At 40.2% G+C, this 27791-nt stretch overlaps 1 protein-coding gene and 1 pseudogene across 1 annotated transcript in view; one reads left to right on the top strand and one right to left on the bottom strand.

Moving 5' to 3' along the window:
• The window catches only part of SPTLC3 (serine palmitoyltransferase long chain base subunit 3), a 131159-nt gene that overhangs the window by 89610 nt on the left and 13758 nt on the right, over positions 1-27791 (top strand). Inside the window, exon 9 of the mRNA XM_037494608.2 lies at positions 6367-6493. Coding sequence (XP_037350505.1) covers positions 6367-6493 — 127 coding nt within the window. The remainder of the gene's footprint in view (positions 1-6366; positions 6494-27791) is intronic.
• LOC119237785 (U2 spliceosomal RNA) lies at positions 25924-26157 on the bottom strand (annotated as a pseudogene).

The raw sequence follows: 27791 nt of genomic DNA, 5'->3' as shown, positions 1-27791 counted from the left end.
CCAATATAAAGCAAAAAAGTATTTAAAAGAAGTTCAAAGAGGAGGGGAAAAGAAAAGAAAAATGAAATATCCACTGTTACAGGAAATCCCAAAGGGAAATATTATGGCCTGGGTGTGAGTCTTCACTTACGTGCTTAAAAAAAAAAAAACTCAGAAAAAGACCCAAGGTCAGGCACACAGGAAAAAAGCTAATTAAAGCTTTATTTACAAGAGAAATAAAGGAGGAGAAGCAGAAAAAGAGAGAGACCCTACTGGTAACACTGTCTAAGCTGGGATCCTGGGTGCACGCTTCAGGTAGGCAAAACCAAGCAGCCCCTTGCAGCACCACATGTTTTTATTTTCGTACCAAGCATGGCTGTTCAGCTCCACCCTTAGTTCCCAGCAGTCCCCCTTTCAAGAACTCTAGGGTCCTGGCAGATGGGACTTGTAGTCCTCAGTTCCTAGCATCTCTTTGTCAGGGAGGTGGGGGTGGAGTCCATAAAACATAGTGAGTGGAGTTCACCCAGGACATACTGTTCCCCCAACAGAACCTAGACTTAAGGGATAAAGGAACTTAAATTTACTTGATTATTCCTTGATATGATAGTTGCAGCCAAATCCTGATATCTCTCTCATACGAGCTTACATCCATCTCAGAGAGACTTTGTGGGTGATAACTTGCTCCCCCGAGAAGACCCCAAAACAGTACATGCTGGCAGCATCAACAGTTTGCCTAAAATTCCCTACTTCCTACTCATTATCACTAGCATGAACAAGAGTTCAGAATCCTGGTCAACCATTCAGACAAAACAGGGAGGGCAGCAGAAAACTGACCAGTCATTGTAATCCCATGTCTTAAAACAATATATTTCATGGTGGCTATTGCCCTGCCATAAGATGCATAAATGCTTAAAATGTTCAGATTTCTCAATGAACTTCACCCTTGCTTCAGTAAGCACAATTTTCTCCCGAGCTCAAAACATTGTTTCTCATCTTCCCTTCACTTGCCTGTGTTAAATAGCAGATAATGCTAAAAAATGTAGGAATGCCCAGGATTTTACAAAATTCAGTTCAATCTAGTGAAAGGGAAATGTTTCCTTCCTAGACTGTCGAAACAGTGGGATCAGAAGATCTCAAATTTAGGAGTTCCCTACGTTGCTTTGTGAGCTTGTGGTTTTGTGATTACTTTAGCAGCAGTTCTGAGCTACAAAATTTGTAACTGAGCGTAACTTGGTTTCCTGAACCAAGGGCACCTGTGTAAACTAAAGCAAGCAGATCCTTACAATGTTGTCAAATTTGGTAAACGTCACATTTTCCCCCTTTGAGTTCCTTCATTTGATACCCACTTCAAACAAAAGCCCATGGCTAGCCTAGAGAAAGGACCAGTTCACTGTGGTCCTCTCTCAGACTCTCCATTCTGAAGTCAGTTGGAGTATTTTGACAGTCTATTTGTTCTTGTCTATGGAACTTCTGTTTGTATGGGATTGATACTGAACAACTGTGAAGATTATTTTTATTTTATTCGCAATGCAGAGAAAGCATGGCGTATGTTCATTTTCTTGCTCTTTAAAATACTCATTCTGCACATATTTGGAACCAGCAAGCTACACATTTCTCCCTCTTACTGCTCTTCTTATTCCTTCTCCACCTCCATCTTACACTGCAGTCTCTGAACTGACCACTAGATGGCAGCAAGAATTAGAGATTGCTGGGCCAAAGCCCATTAACCGATAATGAGCAGAGACCTACTGCTTAAATAGCAAGATGCAAAACCTAGAAAACATAAGGCAGTTGTCATGATGTGGGGGCATTTGAAAAAACTCTCAGAGACACACCTTTCTAGAATGGTTTTGATGAGCTTATGATAAGTCCAGTTAAACTATGGTTTCCATGTAGCCTAATGGAACTTATATAGTATCTGTGGCTCTGTTCCTTTATTTTTTACAATTATGTCAATTTTAAATTATGTGTACTTTCTATTTAAGTCTTAGTTTTTATGCCCCGGGACTTTGAATTTTACTGTAAAGAATTTTCTGAGTTTGGTTTAAACTGTGCTTTCTAGTTCATAATATTTCTATATATTTATTAAGATAATTAGAATATAGTTTTTAGAGTCTCCTATATTTATATATTTTTCTTGACTCTTTTGCATTATATATCTCAGTTAGTGCCTAGGACAGATACTTATAAAATACAGAGGATTCTAAATCACTGTCTACAAACCATAAATTAGCCATAATCTGTTAAATATACATACTAAGATCTTAAAATTTTCTGTAACCCTAAATAATCTCAATTTCCCTATGTTCATGGGGTTCTTTGAAAATGTTGAGATTTGAAAATCTGGACTTGTGTCCACAAACCTAAAAAAGATGAAACTGTCTGGCTCTTGAGTATCCTTTTCTTTTTTTTCTTTTTTAAAACCTTTTCTTTCTTTTTTTTAAGACTTATTTATTTATACAAGCACTGGGGTACAGTCCAGAGGTGTGGGAGGGTGAGAGAATTCACCCGAGACAGAACAGGGAGCCGAACAGGCAAAGACTGAAATACACTGCTGAGGGACGCAGTGGGCGAGACAGGAGAGGTCTGCCACGCCATGCGGGAATCCCCCTGGCTGACCATGAATCGAACCTCCGCTGCAGAGGCTGCAGACAGCTTCACAGCGCTGCGCTCAACCTGCTGTGCCACCAGGGAGGCCCCTTGAGTCTCCTTTAAAATGACATTAGTGTTGGCAGGAGAAGGGACTATTTTCCCAGTAACAGTTTCTAGGCTGCTCTAGAAATTGTCATGAAATAAGTCAAGGTAAGGATTGTATGTTCTCACAACTATGTAAGAAAAAAATATTCAGAAACATCCAAGGGGAGAAAAAGTGGTTTGTACTAAGACAGTACCAACAGAAAGTAAAGATTTTGACTTTGTCTCAGTCTTCCTTTCACAAAATGTCCTACAAATTCATTGCTGGAGTTTACTGCCTTGCCTCAAATTTCTCTTCCCACCTCAGGAAAATAGTCTCTTAAAAGCCAGGATATTTTACTATTTTGCTTTCTTTGTCTTTGGAGCGGCTGTAGATGAGCTCTGAAAAGCCCAACCTGGAGCATTCTATATTTTCAAGACTTTCGATGTGAAACATCAGGAAATTATCACTTTCCACCTGTCAGGGCTCCATACTGTCAATGACTTCTTTGAAGAGAGTCTGAGCTGATGGGGCTAGGGTTTTGATTTTTCAGTTTTTAATTTTTACTGATGCAGTGGCTGAGGAATGTAGTCAACACTACATGCCCTAGTTTCTGGGGCCCAAGTTTTTCTTGGTTTGGATCTCGAATCTTCTTGCATGTCTAGTGCTAACCACTGACTTTCAGTCCACAGACTGACCAGAGACTTGCAAGTGAATGAAGTAAAGGTAACCCTCAAAACTGATGGGTTGCAGTGCTGAAACTCTAAACGAGGGAAGTGGGCAGGGAAGCCACGTTTGGAGTGAGTGCTATCCCCAGAAGTCTGAGTACTAGAAGAGGCAGGCCCCTTGCAGAAGCCAACTCTGCCCCATGTGATCAGCTCTGGCTGTATTTAACAGTCCTTTGAAGTAAATGGGGGTCATGGAATGAATGCCAAGATGTTTATTCTAAAAGCCTCCTGTCTGATTTCCTAAGAAAAGTCACCCTTGCCCTTGAACTCCAGGCCTATGGATAGAGAAAATAATCAGGGTTTTGAACTTACAAATGGACTTGGAAACCTCAGTCTAAGGAGACCTCTAACCCACCCTGAAGGAAGACACAACCCAGACTCTCCTTGCCAAAGACCAAAGCCAATTCCTAATTCATGGCTCGTGGAACCCAAAGGGGTAACAAAAGGAGGGAATCAGAAATCAGGAATCAAGGGTTTCCTTGATGTTCTGCAGAAATAACACAAAGAGCCCCACTTTCTGAACCACTTATGCAAAATTAGCTCCCATCTACAAACTCAGACTCTGAGAGAAAGTGGACTCTGTCGAAAAGAAATAAGAATATGAGTGAGGTATCCTTAGTGTTAAAAGGGAATGATACTCTACTACTTAAGTATTTATTCAAACTGAGGATTCATGTGACCTTGACTCTGAAACTTCTCAACTTTTGAAGGAAAACTAGGGGTCAGAACATTAAGAAGGACCCTTTAGGATCAAAGGCAGCTTTATTTTCTTTCATTGTCTGATCTTTGTGGGCAACCCAAGGCTAAGAAAATATTGCTGTGGTTATTCCTAAGAATTCACCTTATTCCCCTGCCTGTAGTCTTCACCATTCTTCCTCAGTCTCTAAAATGCTTCCATTCCATTAAACCTCTTCCTGTGCAGTACCCACCACTATGGATTATAAGAAAAATGTATACTTCTTTCCCTGCTCTCAAGGAGATTTTAATTCTGGAGAGTAAGAATAATAGACATAAAATATTTTGAGACTAAGTGATGCTATTTATGGCTTAGTACCTACACCTGTTCTACCTGTGGCTTAGAACTTAAGCTTTAATACTCAAATATTAAACAGTTGAGTATATTAGTAATATTTCCCTTCTCCCAGAAAAAGAGGAGCAATCTCTATGGGTTAAGGAAAGCACCATAGTGTTAAGTAGAAGTAGGGGTGGTCATCTCTTGCTTCCCTATTCCCCCTATCCCCACCTCACACCAGACCAGATCTTCTGCTTGGAGAAGAAACATGGTGTGGTGCTAATGTTGGAACTCTGGTACCAGACTCTGATGCCCAAAATACCGGTTCTACTATTTTGGAGGTGAATACTTTTCTGACCCTCTCTGTGACTCAGTTATCCCATCCACAAAATGGAGATAAAAATAATACCTGCCTGAAAAAATAATAATAATAATAATACTTGCCTGATAGAATTATTGTGACACTTAAATGAGTTAATACATGTAAAGTTCTTAAAACAGAAGCTCCAGGCAGCCAAAGAATATTGGCCGTGGTTTTACCTTCTAGTCCCATTATCTATAATGAGCCACTCAATAAGCCAAGTATGGGTACTCCTTCCTTAAAATCCCCTTTTCCTTTCTTTATATTCTTATTAACACCCCAAGGAAGATGGAGTAAGTGCTGGGCTGAAAATTCTTGGTTTGAGATCCAGGGCTACCAATGTATAATTACGTAACCTTAGAATATGACCCTCTTCAAAATGAGGAGTCTGGATTAAAGATACTCCAAGGAGATTTTGTGGTTTTGGTCCCTTTCCTCCATCCCATTTTATAATTTTAAGAACCCTCTGAACTGACAATACATTAATAATTGCCAGTGACATTAGCTATTTGCCAGCGACATCAGCTATTCACCAGTTACCAGATATTTTTCTAAGTACTGCATATATATATACACACACACATATATATATATATGGAAAGTTATATATATGTGTGTGTGTATATATATATATATATATATATATATATGGGAAAATTATCATCACTTCATTAGTTTTTCTGCCAGACATCTTGAGAGTCCCAGGCCATGAGCCAGTACAGGTGAGCCAATAGATGGTCTGCCAGCTGGGCCTGACTATCTCCAAATGCCAACTCTGAGGCCCTCTCCACCGTGGCACTAGTTTATTGAAGCTTTGTAGGGCTCTCAGCTGGTTCACCTGGACCGCCCTTATATTTGGCCTCAGGAATCAGACGCATGTGGAAAGTCACTCCCGCTGCAAGACACAAGCATTCTATAGCAGATCAGCACTCCTAGCGGTGTTGCACAAAATTCCCAGTCATTCCCCACTATCTAAGGCATAGCCAAATTATCTCATTCTAACCTATACTCTGTTTCACTTTCCCACCTCTTGCTTCTGCTACCCTACAACCCCCAAGATTTCTTTTTCTTCTTTATCTTTATCTGTGTTCTTTGATACTTAATCAGTTCCACTTCTTCATTGGAGACATCCCTACCTGCTCCAGCTAGCAATAACTCCCTCTTTCTTCTGCAGCTTCGGAGCATCATCATAGTTTGCATGTCTTATTTCTTTTCCCTCCATTATTTTTCTATGGGCACAATCTATTGTAACATGATCAAGGGCAAGAGCCACATATTTTAGCCATTGGACATTCTTGATTACTCAGCATTTGTATCTGTTAGGTTTCCTCCACATGTTTGAAGATCATTTTTCCTTAACACATCTGGTTTTGCCTTAAACACCTCAACTTTGAATTTTCAGCATTCTGCTTTTGTGTATGCTCTGGGTTTTGGAGGGAGAGACTAAGAAGAAGAAATAGAATCAATAGTTTAGTGATTCCCGTTGACAATTGGACCACATTCAAAAATCAAACGTTTGTGCTATGATAGATGGAATGGGACTAGATTTAAGTCTCACCACCAACACTGAGATTTATTGGTCTTCTTTTTGTGTTCCCCTTCTTTATTAAAGGAACTTGTGGATTATTTACGGGTTCATTCGCACAGCGCTACTTATGCCACATCCATGAGCTCACCCATAGCTGAGAACATCATCAGATCAATGAAATTAATCATGGGACTGGATGGAACCACAGAAGGTAAGAAGATCTGAAGTGACATCACTGCCATGAATTCTTTTCCTAAACTTCTCTCTGTTTCCCGTCTAGCCCATTAATCTCCCCCCTCCTGAAATACACATCTTTGTCTTAATGCAGACCAATTTGTAAATCAATCCATGTGTTAATTATACTGGTACTGCTGTCAACACGCACACACACATGCACACACACCATAATGATTTACCTCAATATAATGAGCAAATCTGGATAATTTTTGAGAATAAGTTGTGTTAAATTTAAGCAGTGTTGGGTGTTTGTCCTTGGTTGGAATTGTCCCTTGTGTTTCTTGCAAACAGATCAATCGATTTAATAGTCTGTTTTTCTAAATTCTTTTGTTTTTTAATCATTATTATTTAGAGATGTAATATGAGGAAAACAGTATTGATGAGTTAATGTTTTATGAGAATAAGGTATATTAATACATATACAATACCTAAAGTTATGTCTGAAAACAATTATGTAGCAAGCATTTTATGATTGTTTGCTACTGTTATTTGCTATTTTTCTGAGTATTTAAAAGTATTTGGACTACTTCAAAGGGAAGTGCTGTAGGAAGAATTCTTATGTTGGAAGTGAGGTAAGACTGGATATCCTCCAAGATCATAGAATAGTTAAGATAAAATTAACCCTCAAAATATCAGTGACTTAACGGAATCAAGGCTTATTTCTTCCTTGCACCAAATCTAATTCAAATTAGACAACTCTCTATGCCTTTTCCTCCATGGAGGCAGTGACTCAGGCTGCTTCTAACGTGAGGTATGGCCACCTCATCACATGGTCAATTTTTTAAAAAGATTTACTTATTTATGCGTCCAAGAACTGGGGTACAGGACAGAGGTGTGAGGGGGTTGAAAGAATTAATCAGAGACAGAGTGGGGAGCAGAACAGGCAGATCTACTGAAATACACTGCTGAGGAGAGCAGCAGGCGAGATAGAAAAGATCTGCTGCGCCATGTGGGTTAGCTCCCTGTCTGGGGATCGAACTTGTGCTGCAGTGGCTGCAGATAGCTTCACAGTGCTGACACTTAACTTACCCTTGCACCACCAGGGAGGCCCATCAATATTTTAGAGAACAAGGTTATGACAGCCTGGAAGTCAGACCACCGTGCTTACCGTTGATTGGCCAAACTAGTCACGTGGCCACACCCAAAATCTGGGGGCGGAGGGTAAATTAAGGAATATGTATATGAAAATGAATAAGCAGACATCTTTCAACCTTTTAAGCCTGAAGCTAGAAACAGAACTGTACCCATTTCCACCTGAGCTGTCCATTTATATGAAAAACAGGTCTTGAACCACCAGGTTCTCACAAAGCCATACTTATGATCTTCTTAAATGTCATACATTTGTTAATGGAAAACAATCATTTGAGACTTAAGCTAAAATGCAAGTGAAGTGAACTCATTTAACTCTGGTCCTACAATGTACATAATTAGCTTGTCTTATTTTAAAGACAAATAGCTAGGAAGAAAATTATGTCTCAATAAGTATCACTAATTTTTTAATCCCTCTACTAGGGAATCAGTTGGTTTATATTTCATCAACTTTACAATAATTTTCTTCTTTCCTCTGAATTAGTTTATCACTTCATCACAGACAGAACTCACTCTGTTTATCTGATTGATCACAGTTGAAGATCTGCAGAAAAAATTACATTTAAAGAGTTTGTTCTTTGGTCATCCATCATCATTTTTCTTTCTGTGACATGGGAGTAATTTCCTTTGGTTCTGTCTTTGAACCTTCTAAGTAAAGAATGACTTGCATATTATTTTTAACCTTCTGATTAAAGTTTCTCACTTCATTCTTCTTGACATCATAAGCGAAAAAAGATTAAAAATTACAGAGGAGATGATGCCAACGGTCTATTTTCTTAGAGTCCACATAGAAAAATCATGGGGAAACTTAGGACAATTTCTTTTCAAAGGAATGAATAAAGGAAGGTAGTAGACAAGAACATTGACAGAATCATCAGCCAAGTTTCAGAGGGTTCTGCCTGACTGTCCTTTGAATTCAAAGGCACACAATGAATGATCCTGCTGGACTCATTTACAACAATGCCTGCTTTAAATAAAGTGACCAGGACTAGTTGGGAATATTTCACTCACTCACCCTGTCTGCTGAGATAGTCTGCCTCTTGGGGTAGAGTTGCCCAAAGCTCAAAGGGATGCACTGTGTCATGCCAGAGCTGCTAACAGGATCTGAGAAAGAGCGCCAGCTCTGAGCCTTCATCCTGGGCCCACTCCACTCTCACTGTGATTACGGCCTTGAAAGGCTTTGTTTCTGGTCGAGTTTGGGGAGTGCTTGGCCAGATCTGTTCCTTGATGAATGTCTTCACTTTAATCTGCAATGCAAAGCCATACGCTTCAAAGAAAGGCAAGCTACAGGAACAAGGTCAGTGTTCCTTTGAAGCCAAGGTTCAAAGATGAAATAGCAGTCCCAGTGAAATGACAATGTTTCTGCACAGCCACCTTCTCTCTGCAGCAGGCTGCTCATGGAGTTAATGCACACGGGCTGAGGGGCTGCGGGTGTGCAGTCCACATGCACCAAGGTCCTTTTAATCTCCTGGCCTGTCACTCTGTGCAGCACAATGAGCTCAAAGTGGAGATTTGGTTTCTCTATCCTAATGGATATTGGGTGGTCCACCAGCCAAACCAATGCTGTAAGCCCCTTAAAGGCAAGAAATGTGTCTTGAATTAATGTGCTGTTCCTCTGAGTGTCAAACCCAGTGCTCAGCTTAATAAATATGTCATGACTCAACTTCCATCTTGCCCCCCTATTTGCATTTAGGTCAGTGTTTATGCTAAACAAGATCGAGGGGATGTTTACATCATAGAACTGGGAGCCGCCGGGAATCAATTCCACACCAGTTGTGGTAGCAGAAGTGGTCTCGCAGGAATTGGGGTCCCTCAGTGATTGGCATCGATTCTGAAAAGCTCAGGAATATTGTAGATCAGTCATTTTCTTCATTTAGATGAGGCACAAGCAGTCACAGAAGGGTGCACCCCCAAATGATGCTAATGACTCCCCTAAAGAAAACAGTGTCAATGGTTGTCTTGCTGTTATTTATTTAAGTATTTGATGTATAGTTTTCAATGAATCAAACAGTATTCTCCTTGAGCGCCTGGTCTTGACTCTGCCTCCCCACCCTCCCTTTCCCCAACTCTGGGAACGGTTCACTTCACAGAGAAAGCAGAGTTTGCACAGTATGGATGACGAAGGGTGTGCACCTATGCCTAGATGCATGGGGTCCAGCCCCCAAGTTGCCATTCACTCCATGACTGGCAAGTTGTTGACCTTATCTTAGCCTCAGCCCTTTCATTGTAAACTGGGGTGTCAGAATGTAATAAGATCATGAACTTAGCACAATGCTTGATGCATAAAAACACTTAATAAAGTCACTGTTATTTTTAACTCATCTGCTTTCTTCCCCTCCTTTTCCAAATTTTCCAATAGCTTTAAGCCATCCTGGATTTCTCCCTGATAGACATCACACCTTCTCCATCAGCAAATCCCACAGTGCTTCCTCTGAACATCTTCAGAATCTGGCCGCTTCTCACCAGTTTTGCCTTTACCACTATTAGCTCTCACTTGGATTATTGAAGTAACCTTCTCAAAACTCTTGTCACTTCTGCCCTTGCCTTTTTCTGACTTGTTCTCCACACCAAAGTCAAAATCCTCTTTTACAAACACTCAGAACACCTGTCCACTGGGAACTTTATACTGCTTCCCAACATGCCAGGTATAAAATCCAGACTGTGGCCTAGAAGGTTTTACATTGTAAATTCCTCCATTTTCATCACTGTTCCTCTTGCTTTGTTCACTCCAAGCAGCTGGAGTCCCTGCTTTTCCTAGAACGCAGAAAGGACCTCCTGCAGAAAGGTCTTTGCACTTGTTACCTCTCTTGGACAGCATTATGTTCAAATATCTGCATGGTCTACACTCATTTTCCTTGCATCTTTATTCAGAATTATTAGAGGAATAACCCTATCTTAGATCACACACTCTCTGCCTCTTCCCTCTAATATTCCTTACTTTGTTTTAGCCTTCAGAACATTTGCAACATTAAGTAGGTATTCGCATAATATTTTCCCTTACTAGATATAATCTCCAGGAGAACAAACACCTTGTCTATTTTATTGATTACACTGAAAGAAGTGTCTCACAATAATGGGTGCTCAACAACTATTTACTGAAAGATAGAATCCTTCTCCCTCCTCCTCCTAGCTCAGCAAATAAACATCTGCTATCTCCTTCACATCTCTGCCCTTGATTTTCTCTCTTCTCACCTCCTAAAAGCATTAGTTCCCTTTTCTCAACATGAACTTGTTCATTTCCTTCATCCTAAAACACCTCTCCTCACTCCTTTTTCCTCTTCAAGCAGATACCAAGTTTCTTCCCGTCCAGTGCTGCAAATCTTCTCAAAAGAGTGGCTTTTTCTGTTCACTGGCCCCTTCTTCTTCCCCATCAGTGTTCCAGTAGCTCCAGTCTGTCCTTTGTACCTGCACTTGAACTCTGCTCCCTCAAAGGTCACCTCTCTCTACCTACTCAGCTGGCTCTTCTCCAGTTGGATTTGACTGAACGCTCTACCTCACTCTCTTTCTTTGAAAATAGTTTTCCCTTAGTTTGAAGATGCTCTTTTTTTTTTTCATTTTTCTGATTGTTTTTCCCTCTTTTACTTGCTGTCTTCCCCTGACTGCATTTGCCAGTATGCCATCCTCTCTTCACTCTTTCCCACTGTGTATTAACACCACCACCACCATTTTCTGGTCCTTCATGTGCAACCTTGCTTCTCGAATTAGAACATGCATCACAGTTCCTCTCAGAGATGAGTAAAATATATTGCTGACCCCACTTCTAGAATTTCTCATCAGAAATACTTGTTGCATTTTTTATAACTCCCTGCTAATGCTGATGACGCTGCCTAGGAACCACACTTTGAGAATCACTGATGTTTAATGACCTCATAGACATCATGTCCCTCCCCTTAGGTCTTAATGGATACTGGATTTTTTATGGGTAGAAACCCTGGTCTTCAGATCACCAACAGTCAGCCCAGTGTTTGACATATAGTAACCTTCCAATACATATTTTCTAGACTGAAGTAAAAAGAAATGTGCTAAGCCCTAAGTGCATTTGCCGTGATACAGATGCTGATAAAATATCTGTTATGGATCATATTGTCATCAAAAGACTCGAGCAGAATCTCTTGAATACTTAACATCCAGTGACTCGCTCCCTAAAATCGGCCTCTTTCTTAGAAGTCTGGCCTATGTCCATGTCTAACTTTGTTCATTACATTTATATGCTAATTATGTCATTGATGTCTGAAAAAGTTGCCCACATGTCCCCAATCTTTCAAATGAAACATGAAGCGATGAGAGTGCCTGATGAGAGGGAGAAAACAGCTACACGTCATTATCTAGTACTTCTCAAAATACGATCCCTCCACCAGAAGCAGCAGCAATCACCAGGGAGCTTATGAGAAGTGCAGCAAGCATTTCTGAATCAGACGCCCTGGGAGTGTGACCAGCAATCTGTTTTCATCATTCTTCTGGGTGATTTTGATACAGGCTCAAGTTTAAGAAGCTCATCTCTTTGTACAGAAACAGGCGAGAGTACTTGTGCAGAGGGAAAGCAAAGAGAACAGAGGGTGGAATTTTGGCTAATGCAGACAGGGATGTAGAATCTAGCAGAAAAGGAGGAGGAAGAACAGACAGAAGCAGAAGATCTGAAAAAGAAAAGCTAACACATTAAGATCTATTTTTTAAATCCCTATGATTTATCAACCCTATGCACTCAGTTACATCAAATATATTATCTGTTCCTCCTCAAGGCCTGGGACCACTTGATAAAAGTAATAGCAAAGAACTTTGTGCCCTCCTGAAGCACATGTTCTTCACAGTGGGCTCTCCCTTAAACCTATACTTTGATGTAACTTTTTGAACCACATCAAGTCATTAAGAGTTTCTGGTCTCGACATCAATTATATTATTTGATTGGATAGTAGCCATCTGGCAGAGACACTGCCGTTTATTTCTCTTGTAACTCATGTCTCTTGGGATGGACAAGGAACCTCAGTGCATCTTTAATAGATGGAAACAATTTGGTGAGAAAGGAGATCCCTAAGGGGCAACACAGCTAAGTTTATATTGTGATAAATCAAGTTTAATACATCACAAGATATTTCATACTCATAACTTGGAAAGAATGTTTTTTCCCCCTATATTCATGTATGGTCTGCCTGACTTTCCATTATAATTATACCTTCTTATTAGCTACTTATTTTTCTCCAATAATGGTTACAATTTGATGACACAGTTGTGGAAATGATCTTGGCACTTTTCTAAAGGAAAAGTGTCAACTGGACCTGATATATCTATTGACTATCTGACAGGTTCTTGTTACACTTTCCATTTCACATCTGGAAGAAATAGTAACTATGAATCTTATCAAGCACTTACCACTTACTTTCCTCAATTTTTAGATCTGCAGTCCTATTTATTCGAAGAACTAATATATTAGATTTCTGTGTAACCTCATTTAGTTACAAACTTAACCTGAGCCAGGAATAGATTAGGAACATTTCTAGCTATAATTAATGGGCCAGTACTTGAATTTGGACCACTCCATTGGCTAACTCATTTCTTATTTCACCAAAATGAACCTAGGGAAAATAGTATATGTGATTTAATCAACCTTCACCCTGCTGCTAATTCAGTACTAGGATGGTAAGATAATCACCAACTTTCTGAATCACAAAAATCTCTTTTTACTATTCTATTTGTTTATAATTAATTGCACGGCCAGTAGTGTTTCCCTAAACAAGTAGTAAGTTCAGGAAAACAGTAGTGGGAACTTACTTACAAGCCAAAAATAAACAGAGTTCCAATTCCTAATGTTTACATTCAATTCTAGTAGAATACACCTTCATTGTTGCTCATAAAAACTCCTATAGGGCCTCCCCTGGTGGCGCAGTGGTTGAGTGCTGGGCTGAGAAACTGCCCGCAGCCTCTGAAGCGCCGGTCCAATCCCCAGCCACCGGTGAGGTTCCCACCTGGCACGACAGAGCTCTCCTGCCACGCCCGCTGCTCCTCTCAGCAATGTATTTAGTCATTCTGCCTGTTCTGTTCTCCACTCTGGCTCTGGTGAATTCTCTCACTCTCCTGCGCTTCTGAGTGTACCCAGTGCTTGTATAAATAAATAAGTCTTAAACAAAATAAAACAAAAAACCAAAAAAAAACCCTCCTATATTAAAATAATAAAATTAAGCAAAATAGTTCCCTCTTTGTCCTTAAAGAAAAGGAGTTTCTGCTCAATGAAATAAGCCAGAAAGAAAAAGAAAAATACCGGATGGTCTTACTCATAACAGGAATCTAGAAAACCTAAATAAGGGACCAGGAAAAAGAATAACTATAAGAAAAAAAAAATCAAAATCAACAAACAACTATGAACCAGAGACACCCTTGGGGGGGGCGGGGGAAGGAGGGATTGGGGTCAAAATCAGGGGGCTGCAATTGTATGGGGAATATGAAAATAAAAAAAAATTAAAAAAATAAAAGGAGCATTAAATAATAAAATTGTAAAATAATATTTAAAAAAAGAAATGGAGTTTCTGGGTGTCAGAGAGTGTATGTTTCTTATTATATAGGTAAAGAAAAACTAAAGGTGAAATTAAAATGAAATAATGAATTGTGTTTTTCCTAGAAATATAATAAACAAGATTCTCAAAAGTGCAGGAATTTGACAGGGTAAAATGACAATGGGATATTTTATCTTTTTAATTTCATATGTTTCCAAAATATAAAATGTATGGATTATTGCTACCAAAAACAAACAACCCCCACCAAAAAAGAATATACAGATAGTCACAGTATTACCAGTATCCTTCCTTCATCATTTTATATACTATCAATCAGACTTAGATATTATCCAGATAATTCCCTCAATCTCTCAATCTCTATGAAAAAAAAAAAAAAAACTCCAGTTTTTCTCTGTAGAAAAAACTGAACAAGCCTATAAAAATGGGGAAACCCAGGTTTTGATGAACTTAAGAAGACCAATAGGAGAAGGATAGTGAATCTGGATGAACAAGTCAGAGCTAAGCACTCCCAGACTAGTGACAGTGCAAGGAATTCTTCCTCAAGCTGTTTCCTTTGTCCTTTAGAAAGTCAAAACAGAATGGCCTGAGTCTGAGGAGGAAGTATTAAATAGACACACTCCCCAACAGAGGGCCTCCTCGCACTAAATCTTTCTGAGGTTTTATTTCTTGCCTGACTTGGGGAGCAGCAGAGCATTCCATCTGTGGAGCTGTTACCTCAGCTCTGGGTTCTGCTTGCACATCACTGCTGCCTCTGGCAGGGTCAAGGAGGAAGGCCCTCAGCTAATGAGATTGCTCTTCTTTTTTTCCTTTGCATTTTGACCTGTATGACGAAGGCTCCCCCTGAATTAAGGAGATGCCTCTTTTAAATCCACGGTTGATTATATTATGGGGTCATTATTTTGTGGGGATGTTATCTGTTCTAAAATTAAAATTCCGTTTTTACATTGCAAAATCCCTGGTTCTATTTACTGAGGACATCCAAGGGGTAAAAGATGACTGTGGTTTCGTTGGGAAAAAGGAATAAGCAATGGAAAATAGGGCACTTACTTTGTTAATTGAAGACATTCAAATCATGTTAAAAGCACAGATAATTCAAAACCTATCCCTGATAAAATTTGTCTTTGCACCGCACAAAGAGAAATCTCTACCCAAAAAAAGAAAGAAAGAAAATACTCAGGGCTTCTCTGATTTTCCAGAAGCTTGCTACCTTCCCTCATTTTTGATCCCTAGATTACCACATAGGCCTTCCTTGCTCCTGACCTCAGACATGAATGCCCTTGTGTTTTTGCCTGCTCATGTCTCAGAACATGCTCTGAACCCAAATTTGTGGTCTAGATGAAATCTAGATGAAATCTAGAACAGCTTGGAATGGGGGGTCATGCTAGAGCTACACTTCTAGCTCCTGATACCTACTCTGAGGGCCCTTCCTTAATCCTCCCTTCTTTTTCTTTTTTAGAAAAGATTTATTTATTTATTTATTTATTTATGCATACAAGAGCTGGGGTGCAGGCCAGAAGTGTGGGGGGTGAAATGATTTACCAGAGACAGAATGGGGAGCAGAACAGGCAGATTAACTGAAATACACTACTGAGGGGAGCAGCGGGTGAGTCAGGAGAGGTCTGCCTTGCCATGTGGGTAGCTCCCTGGCAGGGGATCAAACTGGTGATGCAGAGGCGAGATAGCCTCACAGTGCTTTGTTCAATCCCTTGCGCCACCAGGGAGGCCCCTTATTCCTCCTTTCTAAAATGTCAAACCGTTCCTGTGGGTTACTCTGCATCATTTTTCTTCATAGCACTTATCAGCTAGAATTATGTACTTGCTTCCTTGATTTTTGTCTGTCTCCTCCAAGAAAATACAAGTAATGTGAGAACTGGGACAGTGCCTCCAATCTAAAGGAGTAAATGTTAGCTGAAGGAATAACTCGATTCTGTGCAAGCTTTGGAGTATTCTATCAACAATTCACCAGGCATCTATCCCTACCTTATGCATGCTCTTGGTATTTTGTTTATCTGTCAGCAACCACTATATCCTTTCTTTAGGTCTTGAATGCTTGTTCCAATGTCTAAACCCTGTCTCAGTGATGTAGTCCGAAAATAATCCTTCCCTCCTCCAACTCATGCAATATTTTTGTTTCTGTTATTCACATACCCAAAAGCCAATCCTTCAAACAACCAGTGATTATTTAACTAATTGTGCTTTACACATCAAATATGTAAATGAATGAATATTGAATATTAGATTTAGGATTTAGTACATTTCCTGGACAAGGCTTAGAACTAATGATGATTTAAAAACTATTACTTTATTGTTTCTGTGAAGGTTACCTATGTAATTAGGTTGGTTCAAATATTAGAGTTGTAATCACGTCCTTGGTGGGTACATGGGTGTTTCAAAATCTAGAGTTCCTTCTATTCTTTTGATAAATGAATGGTTTTTCATTACATATACTATGGTTTTGTCTAGACAACATCTAATATAGAAGTGAGTAAGCTGGATAATTCATGTCAATATACCCAAATAGCAAAAGTAAAAATTTAGTTTTTCCTTTAATTATCCAGGCAATTAGCTGAATCCCTCACTTAAGGTTTCCTATGGAGACACCATCCAAAGCTCAAAAGTGCATTTGACTTTTTATACACAGTAATCAGCAAGGACTGGCCACCACCTAATCCCCTTTGTCCGAGTTGAAGTACATTTCTAAAATAAAGGAGGGTAAGTTTTCAAGCATCCAAAATGACATTTTCCACTGAGAATGCTGGAGGGAACTTCTTCCTTCTCCTCCCCCATCTTAATGATGATTTGCACTTAGGATCTTTTTCAATCAAGACATTTCGTGTTTTCATGGCATTAATTGGCAACTAGTAATGAAAGGTTGACAAACTAAAACTCCTGCAGAAAAATTAATTTCCCTTTACACTAAACAGCCAATGAAAATTAGAAAGTCATTAAGATTTTAAATCCTTGAATTTTTTTCCATGGTATCCGTTCTTTAGAAAGCCAGTATCAGCTAAGGTTAATTAATTGTTATAGCAGACATATTCCCATGTATCAGTAGCTTAATACAATAAAAAGTTATTTTTTGTTCATATAAAGTCCAGAATGGCTATACCTGTTATACAGGTAATTCTTTACCAGGAACCCAGCCTCCTCCCATCTTGTGGCTCCTCTAGGCTGAGTTTTAACATATGGCTTCCAAAGTTGCCACTGGAAAGGTAAGAAAAATGGAAGATGATGAGTGAGATGCTTTCATGGGCCAGACCTGGAGAGGCACATTTAATTTAATGTACTGGCTGTGCCTCAAATCACATGGCCTTGCCTAACCTAAAAATGACCTAGCATTAATTGTCTGTCTGGGGTAGGGAAATAGGTTCTTCACTGAATAGCTAGCCAGTCTTTGTCATAGTTCTTGAGTCCAGAACACGCTTTCCTCAGACTTTCTGATGGATGTGTATTGTAAAGACATTAAATATTTTAGAGAGTTATTAATTTAGTAAATAAACTCTTGACCTGGAAAGGAATAAAAGCAACTAAGAACAAAAGAAAAACAAAGTCCAAAGGACAGGAGATGAATTGATTTTCCTTTTATAGGGAATCTCTGGGCTTCCAATCTGACTTTAACTGCAACCACTTCTGTTTCTTTTTCACAGAACCTGGTCCCAGACCATAGCAGGTATTGAGATTATTATCATTATCATGTTGCTAGTTTCCTCAATGCTATGCACTTTCTGAAAGGCAGAAAATGAACCCTGGGCATAAAACTTCCCAGAAGAAATTAAAATGACATGAAATTGAAACAATTCTGGAAGTCAGGCCAGAACAAAGGGGAGTGTATATTTTGGAAATAGTAACACACACTCAGAAATTCCGAATCTTTCTGTGACTATTCTTGCTGAAATGTGCTCTTCACCCAGAGTTAGAGAGAGGAAGAGACAGTGATGACACAGAAAATTATAAATTGAGTCACTATCAGAACATTATAAATGTCAATTTAAAAACATGGACATTTATACTAGTTATCTGAATCATCCCCTTCTCTCTCACACAATCATTCTTTGGTCCTTCCAGGACTAGGGACAAAAAAGAAAGCTAAAAGACTTGAACGGGGATTAAATCTCTAATGTATTCATCACATCAACATCCACTTCTTGACTAGTTGAGCTAAGCAGTCACACGAGAAGACTGAATTCTGAGCCCAGGAAGAGAAATAAAGGTAGAAAACTCATATCAAGATGGATTTCATTTGAAAATATGAACCTGCTCAATATAATTTTACATGTTTCACATACTTTAGGAAACACTGCAAGCTGGATGCTTCTGTTATGTTCACGTGGGCAAGTTCACACAAGACAATTCATTTTGTACCATATCTAGGACTTAAAAAAAATTAAAGGCTTACATTTCCATTTTTAATTCAAATAGTAGGAGTTGAATTAAATGCAAGATCTTTCACTGCTGTTTCAACAAGTAGTATATGAACCTCAATCATTTTTTCCCTCTTTATCCTCTGGAGAGAAAAACTGAAACCTAAAAAAGGGAAAAAGTGAAACCTAAAATATTATGCATTCACACTGAAAAATACAAGCATGCCTCTTTTTAAAATTATTTTATATGGATTATTTCATCCATCCTGATCATTTGTGAAATTTTTTCATGAGATTGGCAGGTGGGGGATTGACCCTGCATCTCACCCAAAATGGACTTGGAGAAAGTGGCACCAGTGCCTTCCAGGTGTGACCTTGGACCTTTGCTCTGGTCCTTGGAAAAGGGCACACATATTTTTACACTTGAGTTTGATAGGTCTGAAAAAATGGGAGTGACTAGCCGTGAAGATTTAGAGTTTGAAGGGTGGAAAGAAAGGAGTACATTGGGTGACATCAATTAGCTCTCGAGAGTGCAATTTTCTCACTTTCCTACTGTTTATATTTGACATGAGATACGTTCACCCACTTCTCTCATAAGACGTTGCTGTTCTTTTGTGCAAGCTGTTTGGGGGCTGCAGACTATACTTCCCCATCTCTATCATCAAGCTCATTCTGTGACTATTCTTGCTGAAATGTGCTCTTCACCCAGAGTTAAAGAGAGGAAGAGATAGTGAAAACCAGAGAGGACTGTGATTGGAACATTGTAACTATGATAATCAGACACAGCATTTTAAAAGAACTTCTCATATTTCTCAGCATCTACCTCAGTAGAGAGTTCAGTGAATACAAATTGACTTTCTACAATTTCTTTTCTCCTTTCAAACCCAGCAACCAACATATTGTTAGCTCAATCCCTCTGAAGTCCCTCAATGAATGCAAAAGGAGTCTATAGAAAATTCCACCCGAAATGCATCATTCTGAGGGCGCTGGCATTTGAAGACCCTTGGCATTGTTGAGGAAGGAACGAGCTGCTGCTTCCTAAATATATTTGCCACTTGGTTACCAGCTGGGGATGCAGAGAGAGGCAGAAAAAGAGACAGGGCACGGAGAGTTGCGTTTTCTAAATGGTTTCAGGCCACTGGCATTTCAGCAATAGCTAACACAAAACAGATGGCGGTGCTACGCTCCGCGGGCTTTCAACTGAGAGGCTGCTCAGCCCATGATTAATCACCTGTGCTGGGGGGTAAAAAAGTTCTACCTGGTTTTTTTTTTTGTGTGTGTGGGCCTAAGGTTAGGATTAGAAAGCAAGGTGACAGCCTTGCCTCTCTACTTTGTAGCCACGTGTGTGCGTTTAGAACAACTTGCTTTTCTCCACCAATCACAGTCAGCCAACAACCCAAACTCCATCTAGGAGGGGGAGCTCGCCTGGTTCTGCAGAAACGGCTCTAAAAATATTCCACAACCTCCTGTCCTTTCATTTATTACTTCACCTTAAGAGTTGGCCAAGGGCAGAATTTTATGGCAGCTCAGTAAATTCTACACTTGCTCTGAGGTTTTCCAAAATTTCCCCAGCGACAGAGTAAAAAGAAATGCTTGTCTTTTCGATGGTACTGGGGCAAAGGATAACGTGGCCACATCCTTCCACCCACCCTACAAATAAGATATCCTTTTACACCAGGAGTCCTACAGAAGCTTCCTTTTCCTCGGTGTGGGTGAACTCTGAGATGTGGGGTGTGGGGGGTGTGATGTAACACATACCGAATTCCATGTTGCTTCTATACAATTGGAGAAGGAAAAAAAAGGTGATTCCAGCTGTAGCATCTCCAAGAGTGAAGAGGCATGCTGTCATACATTGATCTTTGTTTTTCCCATCATGAGGTCATTTATAGATAAGCAACAAAAACCCCAAGGGTCATACCCCAACCTCAGTCTTGTCTGGAGAAGTTTGTGGAGAAACCAGCTACCCACCGGCCACAGCTGGGGAGGATTAAGCAGGTGGATTTGTGCCTGGAGAATCCCAGCGTGTGCTCTGGGCTAAAGAGAAAATGTATTTATTTTCTATTCCTGCATAACAAATTATCATAAACATAGCAACTTAAAACAATGCCCATTTGTTATCTCACACACTCCTTGCATCAGAAGCCTGGGCCCAGTTTGCTCTCTGCTCACTCACCAGGCTGGAATTAAGGTGTGAACAGCTGCCTTCTTTTCTAGAACTCAGGCTCACGTGGATGTGCAGAATCTAGTTCTTTGGGGTTTCAGGACTGAGGTCCCTCCGTCCTTCTTGGCAGTCGGCCAGGACCCCTCACTTCCTAGAGACAACTTGAATTCCTTATCATAATGGAGAAACTCCTCTGATCAGAGCACCTCCTCTTTCCCTGAACCTCTTTCTTCAGGAAGAGCCCAGTCTTTTCTATAAAGGGTCACCTTATTAAGTCTTCCATACTAGTAAATGTTGCCAAAATGATTTTACCTTTGTAAAATAAGAGAACTTTATGCAGTTAGATTTTCAGTGATCATGTACATCAATTTGAACACTGAGAATAAAAATTATTCTGATGAATACTTGATCTGGCAAATAAGAAGATATTGGAGAACATGCCATGGGCACTAGCATACTGAGAAGATTTGGGAATGCCAGATTGGCTTTAGGGACCACAGGTTACTCATAATATCTCAAAGGGCCAGCATTAGAAAGCAAATCTGAAAATTTAGCTTGGGTTCATAAGAATGGTTTTCAATATTTTTGAACCGTAAAATTCTTTTTACATGAAATGTACATGGAAGTTCATTTTACAATATTCACGTAGTTTTTTTTTTCCTAAAGATTTATTTATTTATGCATACAAGAGCCAGGGTACAGGACAGAGATGCGGGGGGTGAAAGGATCCACCAGAGACAGAGTGGGGAACAGAACAGGCAGACTGACTGAAACACATTGCTGAGGGGAGCAGCAGGCGAGACAGGAGACAGGCTTTGCCATGTGGGTTTCTCCCTGGCCAGCCAGCTGTGGATTGCTTCATAGTGCGGTACTTAACCACTTGCGCCACCAGGGAGGCCCCTATTCACATAGTTTTTAATTTATAATGCCCCAGTATGATTTATTGTGTGCCAGGCGCTCATGTGTTTATTTATGAACCTCCTTACACTATGAAATGGACATTGTTGTTGCTACTGTTATCATTGTCAGTACTCCCAGTTTACAGGCAAAAAACTGTGTTAGGGAAAATTGAAGTACATTGCCCAAATGGCAAAACTGACTTTGTTTTTTGTTTTTTTTTTTAAATGGTCAGTACCAGCTTTTTCTTTTTCTTTTTTTTTTAAGATTTATTTATTTATTTATACAAGCACTGGGTACAGTCAGAAGCGCGGGAGGGTGAGAGAATTCACCAGAGCTAAAGAGGGGAGCAGAGCAGGCAGAAGGACCGAAGCACACTGCTGAGGGGAGCAGCGGGCAGCAGAAGGGGTCTGTGCGCCATGTGGAACCCTCCTCCGGTGGCCCGGGAGCAGCCGGGGATCGAACTAGCGCCGCAGAGGCTGCAGGCAGCTTCGCAACCCAGCGCTCAACCGCTGCGCCACCGGGGAGGCCCGCAAAACTGACTTTGAACCCAGAAAATTTGACTCACTGTTCTAGAGCACTTGTATCTTGATGCAGTTTTTTAAGTGGGGACAGGAAAGATCTCTGATCTCCCAGCACTGAGTCTCTGGATAGGTTTTTCCCACACCCCTTCCCTCAGGCTTCTTTAAAGTACCTTCTTCAGCAAACACTTTGAGAACTGGAGTTCATTAAATATGAATCATCTAAGTATCTGCCGCTTTCATTTGCATCATTTCTTACATTCCTTTCGGGAGACCTCATGAGCTCAGTGCCTGTTCTCTGCCTCCCCTTTTACCTTTTTGCCAAATATCAGAATAGTTGCTGGCACACCCACATCAGACTTCTCACCCACATCAGACTTTTGCCACCACTCTGGCCTTTGAACTTGTCTTGCCACCCTCAGTTTTTCCTTCGTCACTATATATTATGAGCTTCCTCTCCCTAAACCCCTTCAAGACTGCCCCTGCTCGTGATGCTGCCATGGCTCGCTATTACCCACCAACAATTCTCAGCTCTTACGGTGGCACTGGCAACTCTCAATGGCTTGATTGCACTGATCTCTTTCATGATTGTAATCCAAGTGTCACAGGTAAGAGCCGCCCATACTTCAGGTGCCCACCCCCCACCAAACTGACATGCACAGGTTGTTAACTCATCACCTCTAAATCTTTCCTCCAAACATCAAGCACATTTCTTCCATTGGACAATTGTCTCCCTTTTCCTATGAATGCATGATTTTTTTCCTAGTTTATGAGCTTCTTGAAAATACTAACTGTATTCATTTTTTAATCCTCTACTAAACTCAGCAACCATCTGCACATAATAGATATTAAATAGCAGATGATGAATTAGGTATCTTCCCCAAAGTCCTGGAAAGCAGATGGATTAGCTATTGTTATGATCCCCATTTAATAGATCAGTAAGTTGAGGCTGCAAGATGTTGAGTAACTGGTTCATCTTCATTAAAAAAAAAAAATCAGTAGGTGGAATGTGACATCCGTTGACTGAGCACAATATTCCTTTGAGATTACATTGCTCTCTGGTATCTTCACTTAAGATCAGTCTTACTATCTTTATAGAATCAACAACTACAATATAGCTTATACTTGCAGTGGCCATTCTTTACTGGGGGTGCACAATGCAGTTACCCAGAAATGTTTTTGTAAAATGTCAATATCCACACCAGTCCCTCCGGATCATACCTTCTTCAGAGGGGGCCATCCTGTGTATGTTCTAGGGCAAGAGAGACTCTCAGAATACTCTGGTGTGTTCCATGATCAAAGATCACTGATTTTACAAGGTTTACAGAGGACCCATACCTTTCCAAATTTCCTCATTGAATGTATAAAATTCCATGGGCAGTGACTGCTCTCTATTTAAAAGCAAAATGTCACTAAACCTTACCATTCATTCTGTCGGTATTCATGAAACACTACTATTGGAAAAGCCTCTTGACTTTGTGTATATAGGTTTTATGGCTCTTATTCTCAGCTGAAATTTCTTGATATCTGCCTAGCCTATTATGAGATCATCTCTTGCCAAACAACCTAGAATTTTTTCTTCTGTTCACCTTAGCAGATGACCCACCTACTAAACATAGGGAGTGCTTTTCATTTGTGAAATGTATGAATCTATGAAAAATGGAATTCACACCTCATCAAGAATGAGTTTACCAGCTTCTTTCCAAAGAGAAGACTTTGATAGATTAATAAGCACAGCCAATTTCCGGATCAGCTGAGTAAAACATTAGTGATCTCCCAGCCTCAGTTTCCTCATCTGTGAAGGGAGCCTCAAAACACAGTTCCTGGCTCATAGTAGGAATACATTAAATGTCTATTCTCCCCCTTCCTTATAAATTAAACCCTTGACAGTATATTTGAGCAGTGTGTGGGGGCAAATAGACAGAGGCAGGGGCATCTTCCAGGAGCCCTTGAAATTAGCCCATGCAAACAGCCATCCAGGCTTGGTGTCCAGTCTGCTTGGTCCTGAATGCATTCCACAGGGCACGAGTGTGCAGCCTGGAGAGTCCTCACAACATGTGTATGTGACTATAAAACATGCCGTAACCTTGGAATCTGGACATCAAAAGGCAGAGCTTCAGTGCCTGATAAAAATGTGTGTTCCTCTCAGCAAACCACTCCAAACACTGTTTTCTCCATCCCACTGGGAAGCTTGTCACCGCTAATGTGATTCTTATGATTCTTGCCGCTCCGTAGCCTCTTGATCTTTAGTGAGATCTCTCTGCCCCTGAGTGTGCTGGAAACAAAATGTCCTGTCTGGTGTCCAGAGCTTAAAATAACAGACGCTGGGTTCCTGCTGCCATGTTGAAACTTTACTCCCGAGGTCTCCCCACATGTAACCCCTCCCCCCAGTAACCCCATTCCCATGCCAGGGGGATAAGCCAAGGATGAAGAGACAGACAAAGAAGGGGGAAGAGGCAGGAAGATTAGGCATCAGTAGATCACTGCAGGCATTCTGTAATATATGTTTGATTTTTCCCTGGGTTAATTTTTCAGAAAGATTGACTGCTAAAATCGTGAGAGATGTTTATGGAAATATTCTTCCCATCTCTGAAAGAAAGGACCACATTTTCCAAGCATGTTGCTGAGGAGCGTGTTTGAGGTTGTCCAGTCTGTATTCCAACAATGGTGGTGTGCTAAATGATTTTAAAGCAGAAGAGCAGTGTGTATTTTTGTATGTGCATTTTAAGCCTGGGAAATAATAAAATAATCAGACCCAGTGGCATCTGTGCATATTCATGTTTCCTCTGTTAGAAAATGAGCTTTCAAAGTCTACAGAAAATAGAGAATGGCACTGGTATTGGCTCATGAGCTTGTCAAACTCTCTTCTTTCATTTAGTCTTACGGGGGAAATGCCTTTCTCTTTTTTTGCGTGCCCATTTTTCAACAAGGAAGACATTTCCCTTCTTTAGCTTTTGACAGGTTATTCTGGGAATCTCCGCTATCCTTAATTTCTTCTAGTCCTTCTGGAGAATGAGTTGTCCCAAGCATATTTTTGGAAACACCACAGACGATTGTTTTTATTAGGGGACTGCAAAGCTTTGTAGTGGGATGCTTTGTGTTTTATTTGTTTTCCTTCCCCTGCCCCAGCTGTTTTTGTTTTAACAGCGTTGGAGAGAAGGTTAAAGTATTTGTGGCCTCTGTTAACCTCACCCATCTCTCAAATTGACAGAGTTAGAAATCTGAATGGATGGAAGGGTAATATACAGATCATCTGCCCCGATGGCTTCTTCCGTGATTTAATTTACCCTTATCAGAGGGATGAGTTTGACAGTGGGGTTGAGCTCAAGTTAAGTGAGCATTTTAGAAAAGCAGAGAGCTATCAGAACAAGTGACCCCCACAAAACAAACTATCTGAGCACCCGAACACTCAGTAACTGCTGGGATGTAATCATGTCAAATAAGAGGCTATAACAGATGCTTCCCTTTTGTTTTCCATGTTCAACCAAGTAATATGACTCAACCAGACACAATCAGGCACCAAATACAGCTCTGCATGGCTGTGTGGCTGTAATGGTGGCTATTTCTAAGACATCTGAGTCTTCCAAATCTGTGTCTGTTATCATCCTATGATCCTGATTTAATTGGTCTGGGGTATAATCTTAGCATAGGATTTTTTCAAGCTCTCCAGATGATTCTGATATGCCATTAAGGCTGTTCAGAACTACTGCCCTATGGATGAAGATAATTATCCTCTTAAGAATGTTGCATGCTAGGCAGAGTACTAAGCACTTTCCTGCATTAAGCCATTTATTTCTCCAAATTCTCCTGTGAGATAGACTTAGTTCTAACAAGCAAAACTAAAATCATAAGACCTTAAGTTATCCAGGTGGAGTTTGAGTCCTAGTTCATTTAACTGCAAAACCTATTCCTTTTCTACTCAACAGTCTCCTTGGAGAACCCAAAATACAGCAAAATAAACATACAAACTCTCCATAACTCTCCATGAGAAATCATCTCATTTACTTATTTATTTGAGCAGGGGCCTTTCCTGTCTTCTATGTAATGTGTGAAAGAAGGATCAGATACTACACTTGATCTTAGCCAAAAGGCCGAGAAGCGATGTGAAAGAAGGATCAGAAATTGTTTAATTAAGGACTTTGTTGCAGAGATAAAGTGGCCATCTCTGTGCCATTCTGGCTCCCCGTTATGGAAGGGCAAGTGCTAAAATCGTGTTCTACTTTTACAAAGTGCTCTTCAAGGAAAGATCTCAAAGCACAACATAATTAATAAAATCACCCACATCCTGTCTAGATGAGTAGCATTTTATATGTACAAATTCCTCTCTGCCCCCAGGCTCTGCAAGAGTAGGAGAATGTTTCCAATTTGAAAAAGTGAGCAATAAATTGAAAGGAGCTGTATCTTGAGGCCACTCAAAAGACCTCAAAGGCATCTATAGTGACTTATATGAGAAAACATGATCACCACAAAAGTGTGTCAGAATGGCTTGTCAGCCACATTGTGCCTGATGGTTCAAAAATAGGAAAGACAGGGCAGGAATAAAACATTCAGTTCTTAAGAGTCAGTTCCCCTTGGGATTCATGTTCTGAACTACTTGGTCAACTTTCCAAAGGTCTAGAAGCAGTAAAGTGATGACATTAGCTGATGATCCAGTTACTTGGGTTAATCAAGGCAGAGGGGACAGACGGGGTCAATTAAGTAGCTGGGCAGCCCAGTGATAGATGAGTCATTATGGGCAAGTGCAAAGATAAGGCCACTGGGAAAAGCAATTTAAGTCATTCATGTACTTCCAGGCCAGGAAATCCTTCTAGTCTTTGAGGGGGATCATTTAGGAATCATCAGAACCTGCCTGATGAAGTCATCTATTCATTGTACAACTAATGATCAACAAAAGAGCCAAACACAGAAGGGGACAGGGCATATGGAATACATTTTGGTGGCTGGGATGTATGTCTGTGCCTTCATTTCAATCCCCTTTAAAGTCTTATACCTACCCCTCTTTTCCTTCTCTTGTCCACAATCTCCCCCTAATCCTAATGTTCTCATCTCCCTAAACACACAATTTTAATGTTTGCATGAAATCTTTTTTGAAAGTAAAGGCAAATATTGTCCTTCCTAATTTCTAGTTCTATTCCTCAAATATATTGCTCTCTATACATCTACAGATTTCCAAGTTACTCTTTAGCAATATTGCAAAACAACTCCATATTTAAGCATCCAGGAAGCTTGAAATGGTTCTACTTTGAATCCCTTATGTGTGTATTTATGTTGCAAATATGGAAATTGGAGCTTGAGAGCCTATCTAACCAATCAAGGCCCCCAAGGTAAAGGTTTTTCAGCAACAGTCATTTTGATAAACCCAATAAAAACTAGCTCGTGTCCTGATTTATCTTCTCCCAGTCCAGTTTCTCTTGTTTGCCTATTTTTTTAAGTTCATTCTCTGTTGCTCAACCTTTAAATGTTGGACTTTTCATTCCTTACACTTTTGAGACAATCTACCCATTGTTCCAGCCTCATCTTGACCCACTCGGTGACATCTTGCCTGGCTCACAAGCCTTTTGTTCTTCTACAAACCAGGGGAACAATATGCCTGTTTCCTGTGCCTGGAATGCTCTTCTCTGGTTCTTTCCTTGGTAAGCATTTGCTTATACTTCGGATCTCAGCTAAGCTCATTTATTAACTTCCTTGAATTTGACCCAATATCTCTAATATGAACACTCATAACACAAAGTAACAT

This window comes from Talpa occidentalis, unplaced genomic scaffold (genome assembly GCF_014898055.3).
Source record: "Talpa occidentalis isolate TD23 unplaced genomic scaffold, MPIMG_talOcc4v2.1 talOcc4.10, whole genome shotgun sequence".
Taxonomy (NCBI): Eukaryota; Metazoa; Chordata; class Mammalia; order Eulipotyphla; family Talpidae; genus Talpa; species Talpa occidentalis.
The sequence above is the reverse complement of the archived record's forward strand: the minus strand, read 5'-3'. Positions and strand labels throughout refer to the sequence as shown.